The sequence below is a fragment of the Corvus moneduloides genome, chromosome 6 (genome assembly GCF_009650955.1).
Source record: "Corvus moneduloides isolate bCorMon1 chromosome 6, bCorMon1.pri, whole genome shotgun sequence".
In the NCBI taxonomy this organism is placed as follows: Eukaryota; Metazoa; Chordata; class Aves; order Passeriformes; family Corvidae; genus Corvus; species Corvus moneduloides.
In genome coordinates, this window is record NC_045481.1 from 3,317,130 (window position 1) to 3,332,242 (window position 15,113).

A 15,113-nucleotide genomic window follows, 5' to 3' on the forward strand; every position below is an offset into this window, starting at 1 on the left:
CTAAAGCCATATTTACCTCTGTTATTAATAATAACTATTAAATCCAAGAGCTGGATGGAGCTGGCTGCAGCTCTGTGTTTTCCAGGCGATTGCACAGCCTCTTCCCCCGCTTCTGCGCCAAGATTTGGAAATCTGGTATTGATTGAGTGGCGCTGTGCGGGAGCTGGAGTCCAGCTCAGCTGGCACAGCCAGCCACGCACACTGTAAAATACAGGAGAAAAGTGGCAGGGACTGGTTTGGAGCCCTCCCGGGTTGGGTTTGGGCTGTGGCACTGTGACCCTGTCCTGCTTTGCTGGGGCTCAGAGCTGCCTGTGAGCTGCTTGCCCTGGGAGGAGATGTCTCTGGTTTTCCAGGCTTCCCATCCAATTTTTGCTAAACAAGAGCATGTGTGGGACTTGATGTTTTTGGGCAGTGTCTCACTGCTAAAGATTGCTGCTTTCTTGGAAAGAGCTGTTCCACCCCTCTCTGTTAGTTAGCAGGGCAGGATTTTTTCCCAGAAACATAGTGCCCAGCAGACTGACACCAGATCTTTGAGATAAGTGGAGTTGAGACGTCCAAGAGTGAGCAGGGAGTGCAGCAGGAATTAGAATCAACAACTGTTTCAGGACTTGCACACATCTCATGTGCCCACGTAGTGTCCCTTCCTTCAGTGCATCAGGATTCACTCCAAAAGCTGCCTCTTTCCAAGCAGTGACCCGTGAGCCAGACCGTGCAGGAGCCTGCAGTGAGCTGTTCTGGTCCAGGCTACATTAAAAATAAAATGCAGTTATTTCCCATCAGTGGGACAAGGAACTGACTATAGAAATGGAGTTCTTGATCCACACCAGGAGCAAGGCTGGAGTGCACCTAAATTCTCTCCCTCCTGGGTGGATCTGTCCCAGGATCTCCAAGCTGAATGGTTTTGCTGTGGGAGTATCAGTTCACCTCGTAGTGTCCCCTTCTGTGTCTGACCAAAAACCACCTGCTCCCCTTGAAACCCTCCCAGTCCCCTCTGCATCCACTCCCCCATCCCAGAGTGGACAGGGATGGGCTGCTGCCACAGTACAGGCTTCTGCATCCCAGCATGGTCCTGGGCTCTGAGATGATCTCAGAGCATGAGGATGCCATGGCAAGCAGTTTTGGGGCAGAGCAGTTAATGGGGAGCCAGGCTTGAAGGTGGTGCTGGAAATGGGAAGCAAGCCCACATTAGTGTAATTCCAATGAAACACAGCTGAAATGTTGTGATTGTAGGATTGGTGGGGAATGAACAAGATATTCACTGCTCTGGGCATTGAAATCTCTCAGGCTCAGTCCCTCTCATGGAGTTGCCATCTTCCTGGAGGAAATCTGGAAACACTGAAGCTGGATTGTTGTTGGGCTTGGGTCCCAGTGGTTGACGGGGCACATTTATCTCTGGGGACTCAGGTCTGAACACATCCATGGATAATCAGCCACAGTCTCTGCAGCACTCCCCTGATACAAGGAAAACACTTGGTGAATGAAACGTTCCTGTTGATTGTGGAATGCAGCAGGATCCTGAAGCAGGAGCAAAGCCATTGGCTTTGCTGGGAATTCTCAGGGGGTCACAGGAGGGGTCTGGTTTACAGCTGATGTCCCATTGTCCCTGCAAAGACAAACCCTCTTCTCTCCAATCCGCAGGACATCCTGGAAGGTGGCAACTTGCGTGTGCCGCTGCAGGAACTACACCAAATGATCCTCACCCCCATCAAAGCCTACTCTTCCCAAAACTCAAGCACGGAGGACCACAGCCGGGACGTGGACTCGCACCACCCCTCCTCCCTGATGGGCTCGGACAGCCAAGGCTCCGACTGCAAGGACTCCGCGGCGGCCGGGATGCAGCAGCACCATCTGCCGGGATGCGAGGGCGAGTCGGGGGGGGCCCCTCTGCCCGAGGGTGACCTGCCCGGCCAGTTCACCCGAGTGATGGGGAAAGGTGAGCGGCTGTCACTTGTCCTCGGGGACATTGGGACTTGTCACTAGGGAGGGCTGCTTTGGGGCAGGGGGTGTGTGGTGGCAGCGCGGGCAGCTGCTTTTCCTCGAGCTCCTGCGGGTCCCGGTCTGAGGGGTGATGGTTTTTTGAGGTCCTGTCATGCTGGGGTTAGAGGTAAGAAGGGAGGGCAGGTGGGTTGTGCTTTTGGGGAGGGGCAGCAGTGGCCCAAGCTGCCTGCCCGAGGTCCAAGGTGGGTAGCATGCATTCTGAGCCCCAGGTCCAAGGTGGATAGCGTTCTCTCCCTGCCCCAGGTCAGAGGCAGAAATAGCAACTTTTCCTGAGGTCAGGAGTGGTGGGCATCTTCTCTCTTCCCATCCAGAGCCGTGGGGTCATCCCACTGATCCAGAAGAGTTTTCAGCAGCATCTCTTGGACTTACTCTGCTTGGAGCAGGGCAGCAGTGGTGCATGGGCTGGACTTGAGCCATCTTGACTGCAAATCAGTGGGTCCAACCCCTTTTTATGGCCCAGTTTGGATGCAGGACATCTAGAATATTCCCGTGCCTTTCCACGTCTGGTGTGCAGGGTGCACGGCTTTGCATCAGGGATGACACACTGGGAGGTGACAGGAGCAATCTGAGGTGGGGATCGACCTCCTGTGCCATATTCAGGGCTCTTGGAGCAAATCTGTGTGAGCTTGGATGTGCCCTGGCCCTTGCTGGTGTCACCTGAGGTGTCAGTGCTGGCTGTGTGGAGGGAGATCTCCCTGGGGAAGAGGAAGGGGAGTCTTATCCACAGGAGACTGGGAACAGAAAGAGCCTCACTGGGATGCTACAAAAAAATATCAGCCTTGTCCTCATTTCCAGCCTTTTTTGCAAAAAAAGAAGCTGAGATGTTTTCTATACAGAAACCTGGTGCAGAGTTTGTCCCCAGCTGGTTGCCTGCAAAAACAGCCACATGTGGGCCTCTGGCCCCATTTTATTCCTGTGACAAGTGCCAAAGCATAGCCAAAGCCCTGCCAACATGTGGTGTCCTCCTGGACCTCAAGGCATCCCTACCCGGGGGTTTACAACAGGAGAAACTCACTCCTCTGTGAGCTCATTCCCACTTCCTTCAATGGCATTCATTCCAAAAGAGGTTAAAATTCATCAGGAAAGGTGGGAATCTACCACTCTGCAGTGGTGGCAGATTTTGGCCACGGGAGCAGGAGTTCTCTTGCCTATGAATAGGGATTAATCCTGTGCCCCTGAGTTGCTTAGGTCTAATTTTGGGGACTCCAGCGGTGTTAGTCTGGATTTACACCATCATAACAGGGAACAAAATCTGGCCCTAAATATAGGAAGGTACGGCAGGAATCAGGGAAGGGCATTTTTTCTCACTGATGAAAAACTGCTCATGGTTACAAGGGAAACAGGATGTCCAAGGTGTTTGTGGGACCCCTCCTGGGTCCCATCTTGGTGTCCCCATCCCCATTTCCCTTCTCTTCTTTTTTTTTTTTTTCCAGTCTGCACACAGCTTTTAGTTTCCCGACCCGATGAAGAGAATATAAGTTCCTATTTACAGCTCATAGACAAATGTCTAATCCACGAGGTGAGTCGTGTTGGATCATCTAAAACTGTTGTTCCCATCACTTGGAAACTGTTTCCAAAGTGTCTGTTTATGTAAACCTTTCGGTTTCTAACACAAATATTTGGGGGGGGTATTAATAGTAATTCTGACAGAGCAGGCTTGGAGCGGGCGGTAGCTCCAACGTGGTGCACGGAAATGTTGCTTCCCCCATGCTGGTTTAATTGCCAAGGCCTGGAGCTGGGAAATTCATCTGGCTCGTGACAGTCCCTTCAGCAGCTGGATGAAAGGAAGAATCTCAGGATGAACGTGCAGGCGGTTTCCATCAGACAGAGCCGGCGATCCCTTGGCGTTGCCTCCTCCCGTTTCGCAGCACGTGGTCTTGGGATTTTGCAACAGGGATTTTACATCTGTTTCTGCTCCCAGCGGATCTGCCTTGGCTGGGTGATGGCTTGGGATGGCCCAGACTGTGCCACAGGGCTCTGGCACGCTCCTGCCTAGTGGCAGGGAGGGATGGCCGGTGTCCCTGGTGTCCTGCAGTGTCTCCTACCCACGCTGGCTGTACCTGGAAGAACAAGCTGCTTCCATCACTTGTCCATACAGCAGGGAGCAGGGAGCAGAAGTGGTGGAAGCTGAGGCCTGGGGCCAGAGGGCAAAGCCAGGAGGACATGGAACTTTTCCCAAAGTGCCTGCACTTTTCCCACCAGAGCCAGCCCATGTCCCAGGACCACCCTCTGCGTTGGCTCCGGCATAATCAGCGTCAGGAGAGAGCATCTCCTCCAGAGTGGTTCGGAGCAATCGAGTCAGGCACTAATTAGCCTCCAGATTGTCCTCTGGAGACTTGTGCTCCTCTCCAACAGAGACCTTGGGAGTCTAAAGTTAGCAGTGGTGGCACGTGGGTGTCCCTGTCACCCACACCTCCTGGCTGGAGCTCTGGGAGCAGGTTTGTCTCTGCCAGGGTGACCTTTGCAGGGAGCCTGGGTGGGTGACAGGCTCACCCTGGGTGACCTCCCTCAGAGCCAGTCAGTGCCAGGATCACTGCCAAGCTCTGCCCAGACCCGAAAAGGAGGATTGGATGCAGGATGCCATGGGGCAGCTCAGCTTTCCAAATCCCAGCTTTGCCCACCCTGGCAGCGTTTCTAGAGCCACATGCAGGTGACAAGTGTCACCACCCGTCGGGACCCACCGTCAAACCCCTGCTCTGCCAAAAGGAGTTGGCAGCCTTGAGGCAGAGCTGGGCTGTCAGGCTGGGACACAGGGAATGCCGCCGGAGCATTTTCTCCACCTGACATGAGTAAATCCTGAAGAAAGACCAGTGTTTCCCCCTGGACGTGCTGATGGGGCTCAACTCACCCCATCACCTGCTCCAGCTGCTTTTCTTTACCTGCACACCCACATGCACATCCCTGCTGACTTTGTCCATAAGAATATTCACACATTTCCTATTTCCCTCTCTTTTTTTTTGGACAGGCGTTTACAGAGATCCAGAAGAAGCGGCTGCTGTCATGGAAACAGCAGGTGCAGAAACTCTTTCGGTCTTTCCCTCGGAAATCCCTCCTGGAGCTGTCAGGCTATCGGCAGCAGAGGAGGTAGGCGAGATTTCGGGAGGGGAGGGATGGATGCAGTGGCCAGAGCAAGAGCACTCCCAAGTGGGAGCAATGTCTCCCAGAGGGAGGGGTGGGTTCTGCTGAGTTCAGAGCCAAGTTTAGGGAGGGAGGAGGGTTGGAAAAGCTTCAGCAGTGAAATCCCAGGTGCTGGCTGGGAAGGGAACACAGCAGTCAGTGTCCTTGTGCATGTGGTCACTGCCTTCCCTTCCAATCCCACCCTGTCTCTGTGGCTCCAAACCTAGCACTTCCCAGCTGTGCAGCGTGTCCTCAGCACTGGGCTCTTTCCCTGCTGCCCTTTGATGATGGCATCAGCACTGGAGTTTCCTCAGAAAGCTGTCAAGTGGCAGAAAAAAAGGCTGGAAGCTTTCAGAGGGTGCAGAGCCGGAGGTGCGGTAGAGAGCCAGGCAGGGCTGTGTTGGGAACACTGTGTTTGCTCACTTCCAAGGTGATGCTGGATTTTGGGTGATCCTAGAAAGAATAGAGGTTGTGCCAAGAAGAGATATTTTTAAATCACTTTTAACAACAACATCAGCCCTTTGTTTCACTCTGCAAAGCCTGGTTTGTTGCAAGTTCTTTATTCCCCGAAAAGGAAGTGTTTTGGAGGTAACTGGGCGTATAGGAGCTTCCAGGATGAGATTTCAGGAAAGCAGCTTTAGCTCAGCCCTCCCTAATAAAACTTGGATTCATTAGGTCGTTCTAACCAAATTTTACAGAACTTGAGAAGTCTCAGAGCAGGGGGGGGACTATATTTGTGAAAATGAACCTCCTGGAAGGGGAGAAAGAAAACCCAACAGCATAAGCTGAACTTTAATGAGACACTGGAGAACCCCACTCATGAGAGATCTCAAAGAAGTCAGGTTCCCAGGGCATTACCTGAGTTGCTTTAAATTGTATTTAACAACAAGCCCATTTTTCAGGAGTAAGATAAACTTTAAAGAAAACAAATGTGGATCTGAGAACTGCAGAAGTGCGGGAGGGTGACTGGCAGACGGGAGGAAGACAGGATGCTGCACATCCAGACGACCTCCTTCCTGCTGTCTGTGCAGGATGGAGGGAGCACCCTCGGTGGGATGGGAGGGTCAGGACCCCCTCGCAGGGGTCAGTGTCTCACCCTGGGCGCTCTCTCTCTCCGCAGCCGAGGCTTTGGCCAGTCGAACTCCCTCCCGACAGCCGGATCTGCAGGGGCAGGACTGGGCCGGAGGAACCCCCGCCAGTTCCAGATCCCCTCCCGCAACCTCCCCACGGCCCGGCTGGGGCTGCTGGGCCCCACTGGGCTGCTGGGCACCCCCCAGCGCAGCCCTGCTGCCAGCCCTGCCATCCTCAAGCAAGGCAGACAGGTTGGTTGGCGTTCGTGGTATTCTCCAGCTCTTCCATTCCTTTCCCACACACTTCCTTTGCTTTTCTTTCTCTACCTTGTCCAGATCCCCACTTTTTTCCCCACTCTTCAAGCAGTTTGCAGGCTTTGGGTTATACTCCCCTCTGTGCAGTAGGATAGTGGAAGTGGGACCAGTGGGAGGGGGACAAACCAAGCAGCAGAGGGGGAAAAGCTGAGTCCTTAAAGTGGCTTATAAAATAGGGAGAGGGGATTTTGACAAGAGCAGATAGTGGTAGGAGAGGGCAGAAGGGTTTTAAATTGACAGAGGGGAGATTTAGATGAGATACTGGGAAGACTCTGCAAGGGGTCCAAGGCCCTGGCACAGGTTGCCCAGAGAAGCTGTGGTTCCCCCTGGATCCCTGGAAGTGTCCAAGGCCAGGTTGGATGGGGCTTGGAGCAACTTGGTCCAGTGAAAGGTGTCCCTGCCCATGGCAGAGAGTTGTAACTAGATAATCTGTAAGGTCCCTTCCAACCCAAACCATCCTGTGATTCTACAAGCCCAAAGTGGTTGTAAACCCATGGCACAGAGGGCTTTGCTCTGTATCCCACACTTTTGTGTTTGTTCCCCACAGAACCTGTGGTTTGCCAACCCCGGGGGCAGTAACAGCATGCCCAGCCGGAGCCACAGCTCGGTGCAGAGGACGCGCTCGCTGCCGGTCCACACGTCCCCGCAGACCATGCTGATGTTCCAGCAGCCAGGTAAGCAGCAGAGGTGCTTTTCCACTGACCTTACAGCTCGGTGAGACAAGAGGAGGTGAGAAGAGCTGTGCTGGTGAGCCTCCCCACAGACACACGGCCCATGCTGGCACAGTGTGCTGCCACCGGGGAATCTCTGCATTTCTGGGTTAACCAGAGACATGGCTGGAGGGATTTCTGACCCTATATATGCCATCCTGACCCTATGTATCATGGTGCCAGTGCCTTACCTAGCTTGCTTCTGAGGGGCTCATGTCGGGCAGGAAGGTGCTAGCTCATCCATCACTTTTTCCTCATGGATGGACACGGAGCCCTGGTGCGGAAGGACTGCCTTCATGCACTCAAGGGAAATTCTTTCCACAGTGCGTGTGAAGGGAAATGGTGCTGTGTCAGTGCTTCCTTCCCAAACACTGCCAAAGTGCTCCTGTATATAGGAGCATCCTCTGATTCAGGGAGGATCCCGCTGACCTTGGACCCTGGACCTGGAGCATCCTGGCCCTGAGGAAGCCTGTTTGTGTATCCCTTCCTTAGCCTTTGAGCGTGCCTTTTCCTACCAGCACACATAACAATTTACACCTCGGGACAGGGAATCCATCCCCCAATAAACTCAGCCTCATCCCTGCACTCCTGCTGGTTTGGGCTGGCAGCTCCCTGGCCTCACACGCCGGCGGTGTTTAACTGCAGCGTTTGGGCAGCAAATGTTCCGTACAGCAGGAGCAGCAGCTGTTCCTGGGTATTGATTAAACACCGGGACAAGGGCACATTTCTCAGGCGTTGGAGGAGAATAAATGGGTTTCTCTTCGCACGTCAGCCTGCGGTGGATGAGGACGTAGGAGGATTGGGGAGCCAAAGACGAGGATTAAGTCGCAAGGAAAATAAGCAATAATGTGATGTTGGGCTCACAAACCACTGTTTGCCGGGCTGTGGGGGGACCTCAACCCGCCTGGATCTCATCCCATGTTCCTGTGAGCCAGTGGAAAGCAGGAGATGCCGTCCAGCACAGTAGCACAAGCTGTATTTGCAGGTTTTGCTGCGGGCTGGGGAAAGTTTGCTGCTGTTTAGATTAGGACAGGGGTGTTGGAACCTCCCAAACTTCATGTGTGTGTCCCCTTTTTTGTGCTCAACCCCCAGGGATGTGGCAGCCATGACGTGGATGACTGAGTGGGAGCCAAGCTGGTGCCAGAGAAGCCAGACAGTGTCTCTGCTAGTCTGTGCTGCCATCCCATGTCCGAGCATTAACCCTGCCTGCACGGACAGCACCCATCCCCAGGAGATGACCAGGGCTACCCTCTCCCTGGGTGGGGTTTCTACTCTCACTCCAGCTGCCCCTCACATCTCTTACCAGCACCTGAACCCCCTCAGATTCATCCCTTATGGATAACAGGGGGGTGATGGCTGCTTTTGTGAGTGAAGCTGATTTTACTGGGAGTCCTGTCTGACCCTCCTGGGGCATTTTTCAGATGTTTTCCCCACACAGACCAGGGAGGCAGGGTCTCTGCCAGGTCCCTGACGGGGGTCTCCTATTCCCTTTCTCCCTGCAGAGTTCCAGGTGCCGGTGACTGAACCTGACATCAACAACAGGCTGGAGTCCCTGTGCCTGAGCATGACGGAGCACGCACTCAGCGGTGAGCATTCCCTCCTCCTGGGGCTCTTCCAGCACGTCCACACCGCCTCTGCTGAGCCCCCCAGCACCTGCCCCTGCCCTGCGCCCCCCAAAAGCTGGGACAGGCTGTGGCTGTGAGAGCGGGACGGCGGCGGGGCTGGATGCAGGGATGCTCCCAGGGCTGCTCCCGGGAGTGTTCGGATGGGAATATTGGCTTCTCTCGGCGAGGTGGCCGGGGCAGGGGGTAAAGCCGAACGCAGGGATCACGCCAGCACTAGTGGAGTCTGTGCTAATTAGCCACTCGTCAGCTTGCTAATGATAATTAGTGTTAGCTCGCTACTCTCATTAGCTCTTGATAAAGCCCCTGCCGCCGGCACGCTCGGATGGGTCACAGGCTTTGGAGTGTTGTACCCTTCCGCCACCGGATCCCTCGTTTGGCCGGGGGTGCCCCACAGCTGGGGGCTAAATCCCTGCCAGACGCTGTGCCAGGGGCTGTGCCGGGCGCTGTGCCCTGGGGCCGGCAGTCCCCACAGCCGGGGGTGCCAGCAGATAACGGGCACGGGGAGGGAGGAGAACCGGGGCAAAAACAAGTGGGGAAGATGGAAAAGGCAGCAGCAGCAGCACGATGGAGAGCCTGGTGCAGCACAAAGCACCGGCACCAGAAGCTCCCGGTGTCCCTTGCCGACACACTGGACCCCCAAGCACAAGGGATGACCCCCAGCGATGGGATGAGCACGGCCGCTGGCATCGCCCGGATTCCCAAATGACCAGCTCGGGTCTCGCTGCGGAAATCCTGGACTGTGACGGATGGTTGAGGACAGGAGCCCTCGGAGAGGACGAGTGCCACCAGGAGCCCTCAGGGAGGACAAGTGCCACCAGGCTTCCTGCGGATGCAACAGCCCTTCCCGGGGAGAGGAACACGAGAACAAGGACTGTGGGAAGCAGCAGGGCCCTGGCAGCATCCCTGGCTGGGAAAACAAGGACACTTCTGTCACCCGAAGCGTTTCTCCAGCGTGTGCCCAGCCGAGGCTTAGCTGTCTTGTTCCTCTGCAGGGTACTGTTCCTCCAAGTTATTTTTTCCAGGTCGCATTCCCCGAGCCTCTCCAAACCGGTCGTGCTATAAATAGCTCTTAAAAAAATAAACCTTTCGGGGGAGAAAAAAAAAAAAAAAAGGCGTAACAAACCTGTTTGTTTTTAGTGTCGAGGAGGGAGGTGGCTGTGGTGCCCCAGGTGGTAACAGAGAATTCTCTGTTCCAGAGCCACTCTGGGAGCTGCCTCCCACCACTCTCCATCCCGGGGATGGGGTTTGGGATGGGGAATGGGGGGTGGGATCAGGGCTGGAGGGTTGGAAGTGCTGCCCCCGGGGGGTGGGGACAGGGGGCTGCTGGTACCAGGGTCAATTGTGAGGCTTTGGGGTGAGTCATGGACCCCTCACTCCTGGGATTGGGCTGTGGCTGGATACATCCCTGCTGTCATGGGATGCTGGGAACGGGCTCTGGGGAGACAGAAAGGACTCCTGGGGCTTTTTCTCTTTCCATGATCCTCAGATGGAGGAAAATTTTGCATCCTCTGCGGTGCAGGTGTTGCAGAGCTGGGTGAACTGTGGGCAAGGCAGCCCCTGGGACCAGCTCTGTCCCTGTCCCCTGAGTCCTGGTCAGGGGTACGTGAACTTGTCCCGCTGTAGGGGAGTCCCAGATTGTCATCTACCTTGTGACAAGTCCAGGCTGCCCAGAACCCCACACTGCTCCTGGAAAAGCGGTTGTGGGGTTGTGGCAGAGGGCCTGGACTGGTGTTGGGACAGTGACTCGGGAGCTGCTGTGGGGTGGGGACAGTCGGTGGCACAGAGGGACCAGCAGAGCACTGACACCCCAAAACCTTCTGCACCCCTTGGGGAGATGGGAGGCCGTGGGGGTGGCCCCAACACCACCTCGCCGTGGGGGCTGTGGGTTGGGGGTGCTCTGGGGGGTCCATCCCCCAAATCCCCAGCTTGGGGGGTACCAGTGCTCACTGCGGCTGCTCCTAATTCTCCCTTCCCGCTTGCAGATGGTGTCGACAGAACCTCCACGATCTAGAAGGCGTCGCCACGGGGACGCTGGCCGGGACAACAACTGCTGCGGGTCCAGCGGCGAGGTCGGGGCTTGAGGGAGCCTCAGCGATAGCTTGCATCCTTTCTCCTCTCTCCTCTCCTCTCTCTCTCTCTCTCTCTCTCTCCTGTTTTAATTTTGTGAATGTGTAGATTGTCCTTGTGAACATACCATTAGACTTGGATTTGTGTTGTCATTTATTACATCCATGCTAGGGGGGGAAAAAGACGGCAAAAAAATCTCAGCGACGATGATGAAGCAGCATGGGGAGGTTGGGGGGGACGCGGAGGAGGAGGAGAGTGCTGACAACAGAGGGTTCACTGGAGCACCGTGGGCAAACCCTGTTCCTGGAGGAGGATACCAAGGAGCACGGAACAGCACACGGGGCTGTGTGACCAAAAACCCTTTGGGGAGGATTTGCCTGCCCTGCCCGGGGCCTCGGGGTCTCTCGAGTTTCGCCGCATTTGGGCGTGGACTGACCCGGCGAGCCCAGATTGAAATAGAAATAATAAAATAACCCCAAAATTTCCTTTCAGTTTAGCCAAGAGAGCCGCAGTGTGGAGGCAGCGTTGTGCTCAGGGCAGCGGAGGGTCAGCGGGTGCCCATTCCTGCGCCCCGGTTGGATCGGGATGTGGGATGGAGTTGGGGGCATCTCGCCCAGAGGAGGGTCCTGGGGGGAGTCTGGGAATTGGGGGATGCTGGGAGAGGTTCCGTGTCTCTTGCCTTGCCTGTGCAGGTACCGGGAAGCTGCTGCATCCTGGCTCCACACATCTGGCCCAGCCTGCCCAAATCCACCCATAAGGGGCTTTTCCAGCGTGGCCAACGAGGGATGAAGGAGCCCCCAAAAAAACCCCAAGCCACATAGGGCACCAAAATGCAGCTGCACAGCCCTGTTTTCTTTGATTAACCGTGTGCCAGGCAGGAGATGGGGATGGCAGTGGCTGGGCTGCCCCTCACCCACTGCTGCTTTTTATAACGGGAGCTGAATTTGGTGTTAAATTGGTGACTCTGACCTGGCAGTGCTCAGAGCTGCAGCGATGCTCCCACCGGTCCCCGTGCTGCTCCAAGTCCTCTGATGGAATAATAACAAATGTAAGATCAATTAATTGAGGTGATGGGTTGCAGCAGTATTCCCAAAATGGGCTGTGAGGACATAGGCAGCAGTGTCTGCCAGGGTTGGAGGGAGCAGGGCTGGGGGCTGAGGGGGAGCTGGATCATGGGCAGGGCTGGGAGATGTGTGAATCCTTTTGTCATGCAGCGTTTTTAAGTTGTTTTTCTAAAAAAAAAAAAAAAATACATATATATATACAAAAACCCAAGTGCCAAATGCAATGTTCAGTGTTTGCTGTTCCTTGGTGTCCTGCTTCCCGGCAGACAGGAGGTTGGGGGGGGTGATGGGGAGGGTGGAGAAGGGAAAACCTGAAGGCGAGGGAGGTTGGGAAGAGGTGTGAGGAGGTGAAGGCGAAGCGGGGTCGACTCTGGGGAGCTGGGTCAGGCCCGAGCACCCCCAGCTTGTGAGGTGTGAGCGGAACCGCCGTAGCAGGAGCCTCCCTCAGGGAGACTCCAGTGTATTTACAGAGCTGAAATTCTATTTATTCCTTTGCTGACTATGGACACAGAGGTTTTCTGATTGTTCAGAGAGATTATTTTGGATATTTTACCTATTAACTTGCTATGGCTGGGAACCATGATAATGTCTGTTATTAACAACCACCAAATAATTCAATTGTTTTTTCCTTTTGTTGTTTAAAAAAAAAAAAAGCTTATTTTCCATTGACAGTGTAGAGGTTAATAACGACTTAGTTGTGTTTGCTGTTTCTTGTTTTGTTTCTTGAGTAAAAACAACAAAAAAGTGGCTTCAGTTGCGTTCGGGAAGTGCTGCCTGGCTCTGGCTGCCGGTGCTGAGTGCGGGCGGCAGAGCTCCAGGGAAAGAAGCTTAAAAGGGAAAAAAAACAAAAAAACAAAAAAAAACAAAGCTTGAATCCTAAAAGAAATAAAAGTTATTTATAGAAAGAAAAAAAAAAAACAACAACAAAAAAACCAAACCCAACAGTTGCATGAGTGAGGCTGTGAAGTCAAATATTCAGTAATAAAGCGGCAGTGCCTTTCTTTTTGTATCCCCGCTCGCCCCACTGCAGCTGTCCCCTCCCTGTCCTCTCGGAGATGTCGCCGCCGCGGGGTCCTGGGCGTGGGGCGGGCAAGTCCCCCCCTCCCGCTGCTCGCCCAGCTCCAGCCCCGGCCCCCCCCAGCGCCGCCGGGGACCTTTTCCTGGTGCTGTTCCCCTGAGCCGTCCCTGGCCGCCGGGAGCCCGGCCAGCCCAGCACCCAAGTGGCCTTGGGCCCGGCGGATGCTCCCGCGGCCGCGACACCCTCGGGGACACAGCCCCTGTCCCTTCAGTGTCGTCCCCATCCCCAGGGACGAGCCCCGAGCTCGGCTGGGCTGGAGCTGGGCTCTGCCTCTGCTCAGCTCTGCAAAACCCTCGGAGGGGTTCGGGGGGTCGAGCCCGGGCAGCGTCCAGCAGGAGAATCCCAAACTGTGGTCGAGCGGTGCCGAGTTGGGTCAGCACTTAGGGAAGCGATTTCTGTTGTCACCTTTCTCCATGTCGGGGGCGCGGCCGTGCCCCAGGTTTGGCTTTCGGAATGTGCCTGATGGAAAGTGGGTCCCGCAGACGTCTATAATTTGCACACAGCGACGATAACACTAAAGTTGATTTTATACGAGTCATCAGAGTTTGCAAAGTGAGTTTTATTTTTTGTATTCCTTTATCTTTACTTAAAGGTGAATGTGTATTCCTCTGGGAGGAATAGGAAGAAAAAAAAAAAAAAAGATACATAAAAAAACAGGAATGTTAATAATGTTAAACAGAATACTTCCTCCCTTATTAATATATATAACCCTGATGTATTTATGCCTATTGTAAGCTGACTTTAAAGAGCTTTGACCTCTCTTCTGTTGCATGCCGTTCCCGGGCAGCCTCTCCTTGTCCATGCATGCCTTTTGTCCTGGTTTTTTCTGTACAAAGTTAGTGCACAAAAGAACTATTTTTGCCTAGTTAATGTTGCCGAGCAATGCCTATTTTTTAAATTTTAATTTCTTTTTTTGGTCATATATGGCAATAGCATGTTTGTTACATGTAAAAGCTTCCCGATATAAAGAAATACTAATGTTTGGAGATGCTGGTCTTTGCAAGTGTACAGTTTTCCAATGTTGTTCCCAGTGAAACACCCTCGTGATTTCCACTTGCTCCGATGTATTTATTACTCATTTCCTCCCGTGTAACTAGGAACCATGGCTATATTTCATATCCGCGCTATATTGAAAGTGAAGGGAGATGATTAATACAAGGTTTTGTAACACTGGGGTGTGGCGCCTCCTTATTTATCCCCTTTTTGGCAGGCGGCTTCGGACTCCTTAACGCAAAAAAAAATTGGAATTCAATAGATGTTCATCCCGTGGGTGAGAGGGGAGGAGCAGCACAGTTCCACAGGGGGTTGGGGATCTTTATTTAAAGACCATGGCAGAGCTTCCAAAATCCCTGGCATTCCCCACACAGCTGCTTCACTGTCCCTTTGGGATGCCCACGCCCCAGGAGCTGTTTAGATACAGGATATTCCTTGGAAATCGGCAGGAATTGTGGCTGGAGCAGCTCGGAGGCAGCGGAGGCAAACGGAGGAGCTGGCTTGGCACAGAGCCTCAGCGTGTGTGTGGAGACTTTTGGGGTGGAATTTTAAGGTTGGGTTCTTTCTGGGCTTAAAACCTGCACATTTGAGACCCTCCTCGGGCTGGAGGAAGCAGGGAAGGATACTCAGAGTTGGCACTGCCACTTCCCGTGGATACTCTGCTGCGGGAAGTGCCAAGGGCAGCACCTTCTGCCCCTGGTTTTTCCATATTTTCTCAGACTGAGCCTCCACATCTCCAGGCTGATCAAGCCCAGCTCTGCAGGCTCTTCTCAGCCAGTCCAAGCTCTGCCTCATCCTGCATTCAGGTCTAGGGATGCTCTCCAGAGACCTGCGTGTCCTGGACCCTGCTCTCTGTCCCTCCACAGGCATTGGGGTGGCTCAGGTCCCCCATGAGGAGCAGAACTTGCAAACACGGGGTTCTTCAGGTTGTTTGAACACCATCTACTGCTTCTCCTGGGATGAGGTTCCTGGTGAGCTCCCCAAATGCCCATAGGGCCAAGACCCCAAAATAGTGTCCTCAAGCTCTATTTAGGATGCTCCTGAGTATCCCGGGCAGGGCTACCTCAGGAGGGAAA

The 15,113-nt window shown here is 54.1% G+C and overlaps 1 protein-coding gene across 5 annotated transcripts in view; it reads left to right on the top strand.

Annotated features, from left to right (window-relative positions):
* SAMD4A (sterile alpha motif domain containing 4A) overlaps positions 1-14,214 on the top strand; it is a 99,773-nt gene extending 85,559 nt beyond the window's left edge. For 2 of the 5 annotated variants that reach the window (XM_032110963.1, XM_032110961.1), the window contains 7 exons: positions 1,639-1,933; positions 3,432-3,517; positions 4,964-5,082; positions 6,236-6,437; positions 7,048-7,174; positions 8,713-8,796; positions 10,818-14,214. In XM_032110963.1, coding sequence (XP_031966854.1) covers positions 1,639-1,933; positions 3,432-3,517; positions 4,964-5,082; positions 6,236-6,437; positions 7,048-7,174; positions 8,713-8,796; positions 10,818-10,846 — 942 coding nt within the window. In that variant the 3' untranslated portion in view covers positions 10,847-14,214. Of the gene's footprint in view, positions 1-1,638; positions 1,934-3,431; positions 3,518-4,963; positions 5,083-6,235; positions 6,438-7,047; positions 7,175-8,712; positions 9,829-10,817 lie in introns of those variants that run through there. The other 3 variants (XM_032110962.1, XM_032110964.1, XR_004240616.1) reach the window with 2 other exon arrangements.
* The last annotated feature ends 899 nt before the right edge of the window (positions 14,215-15,113 follow it).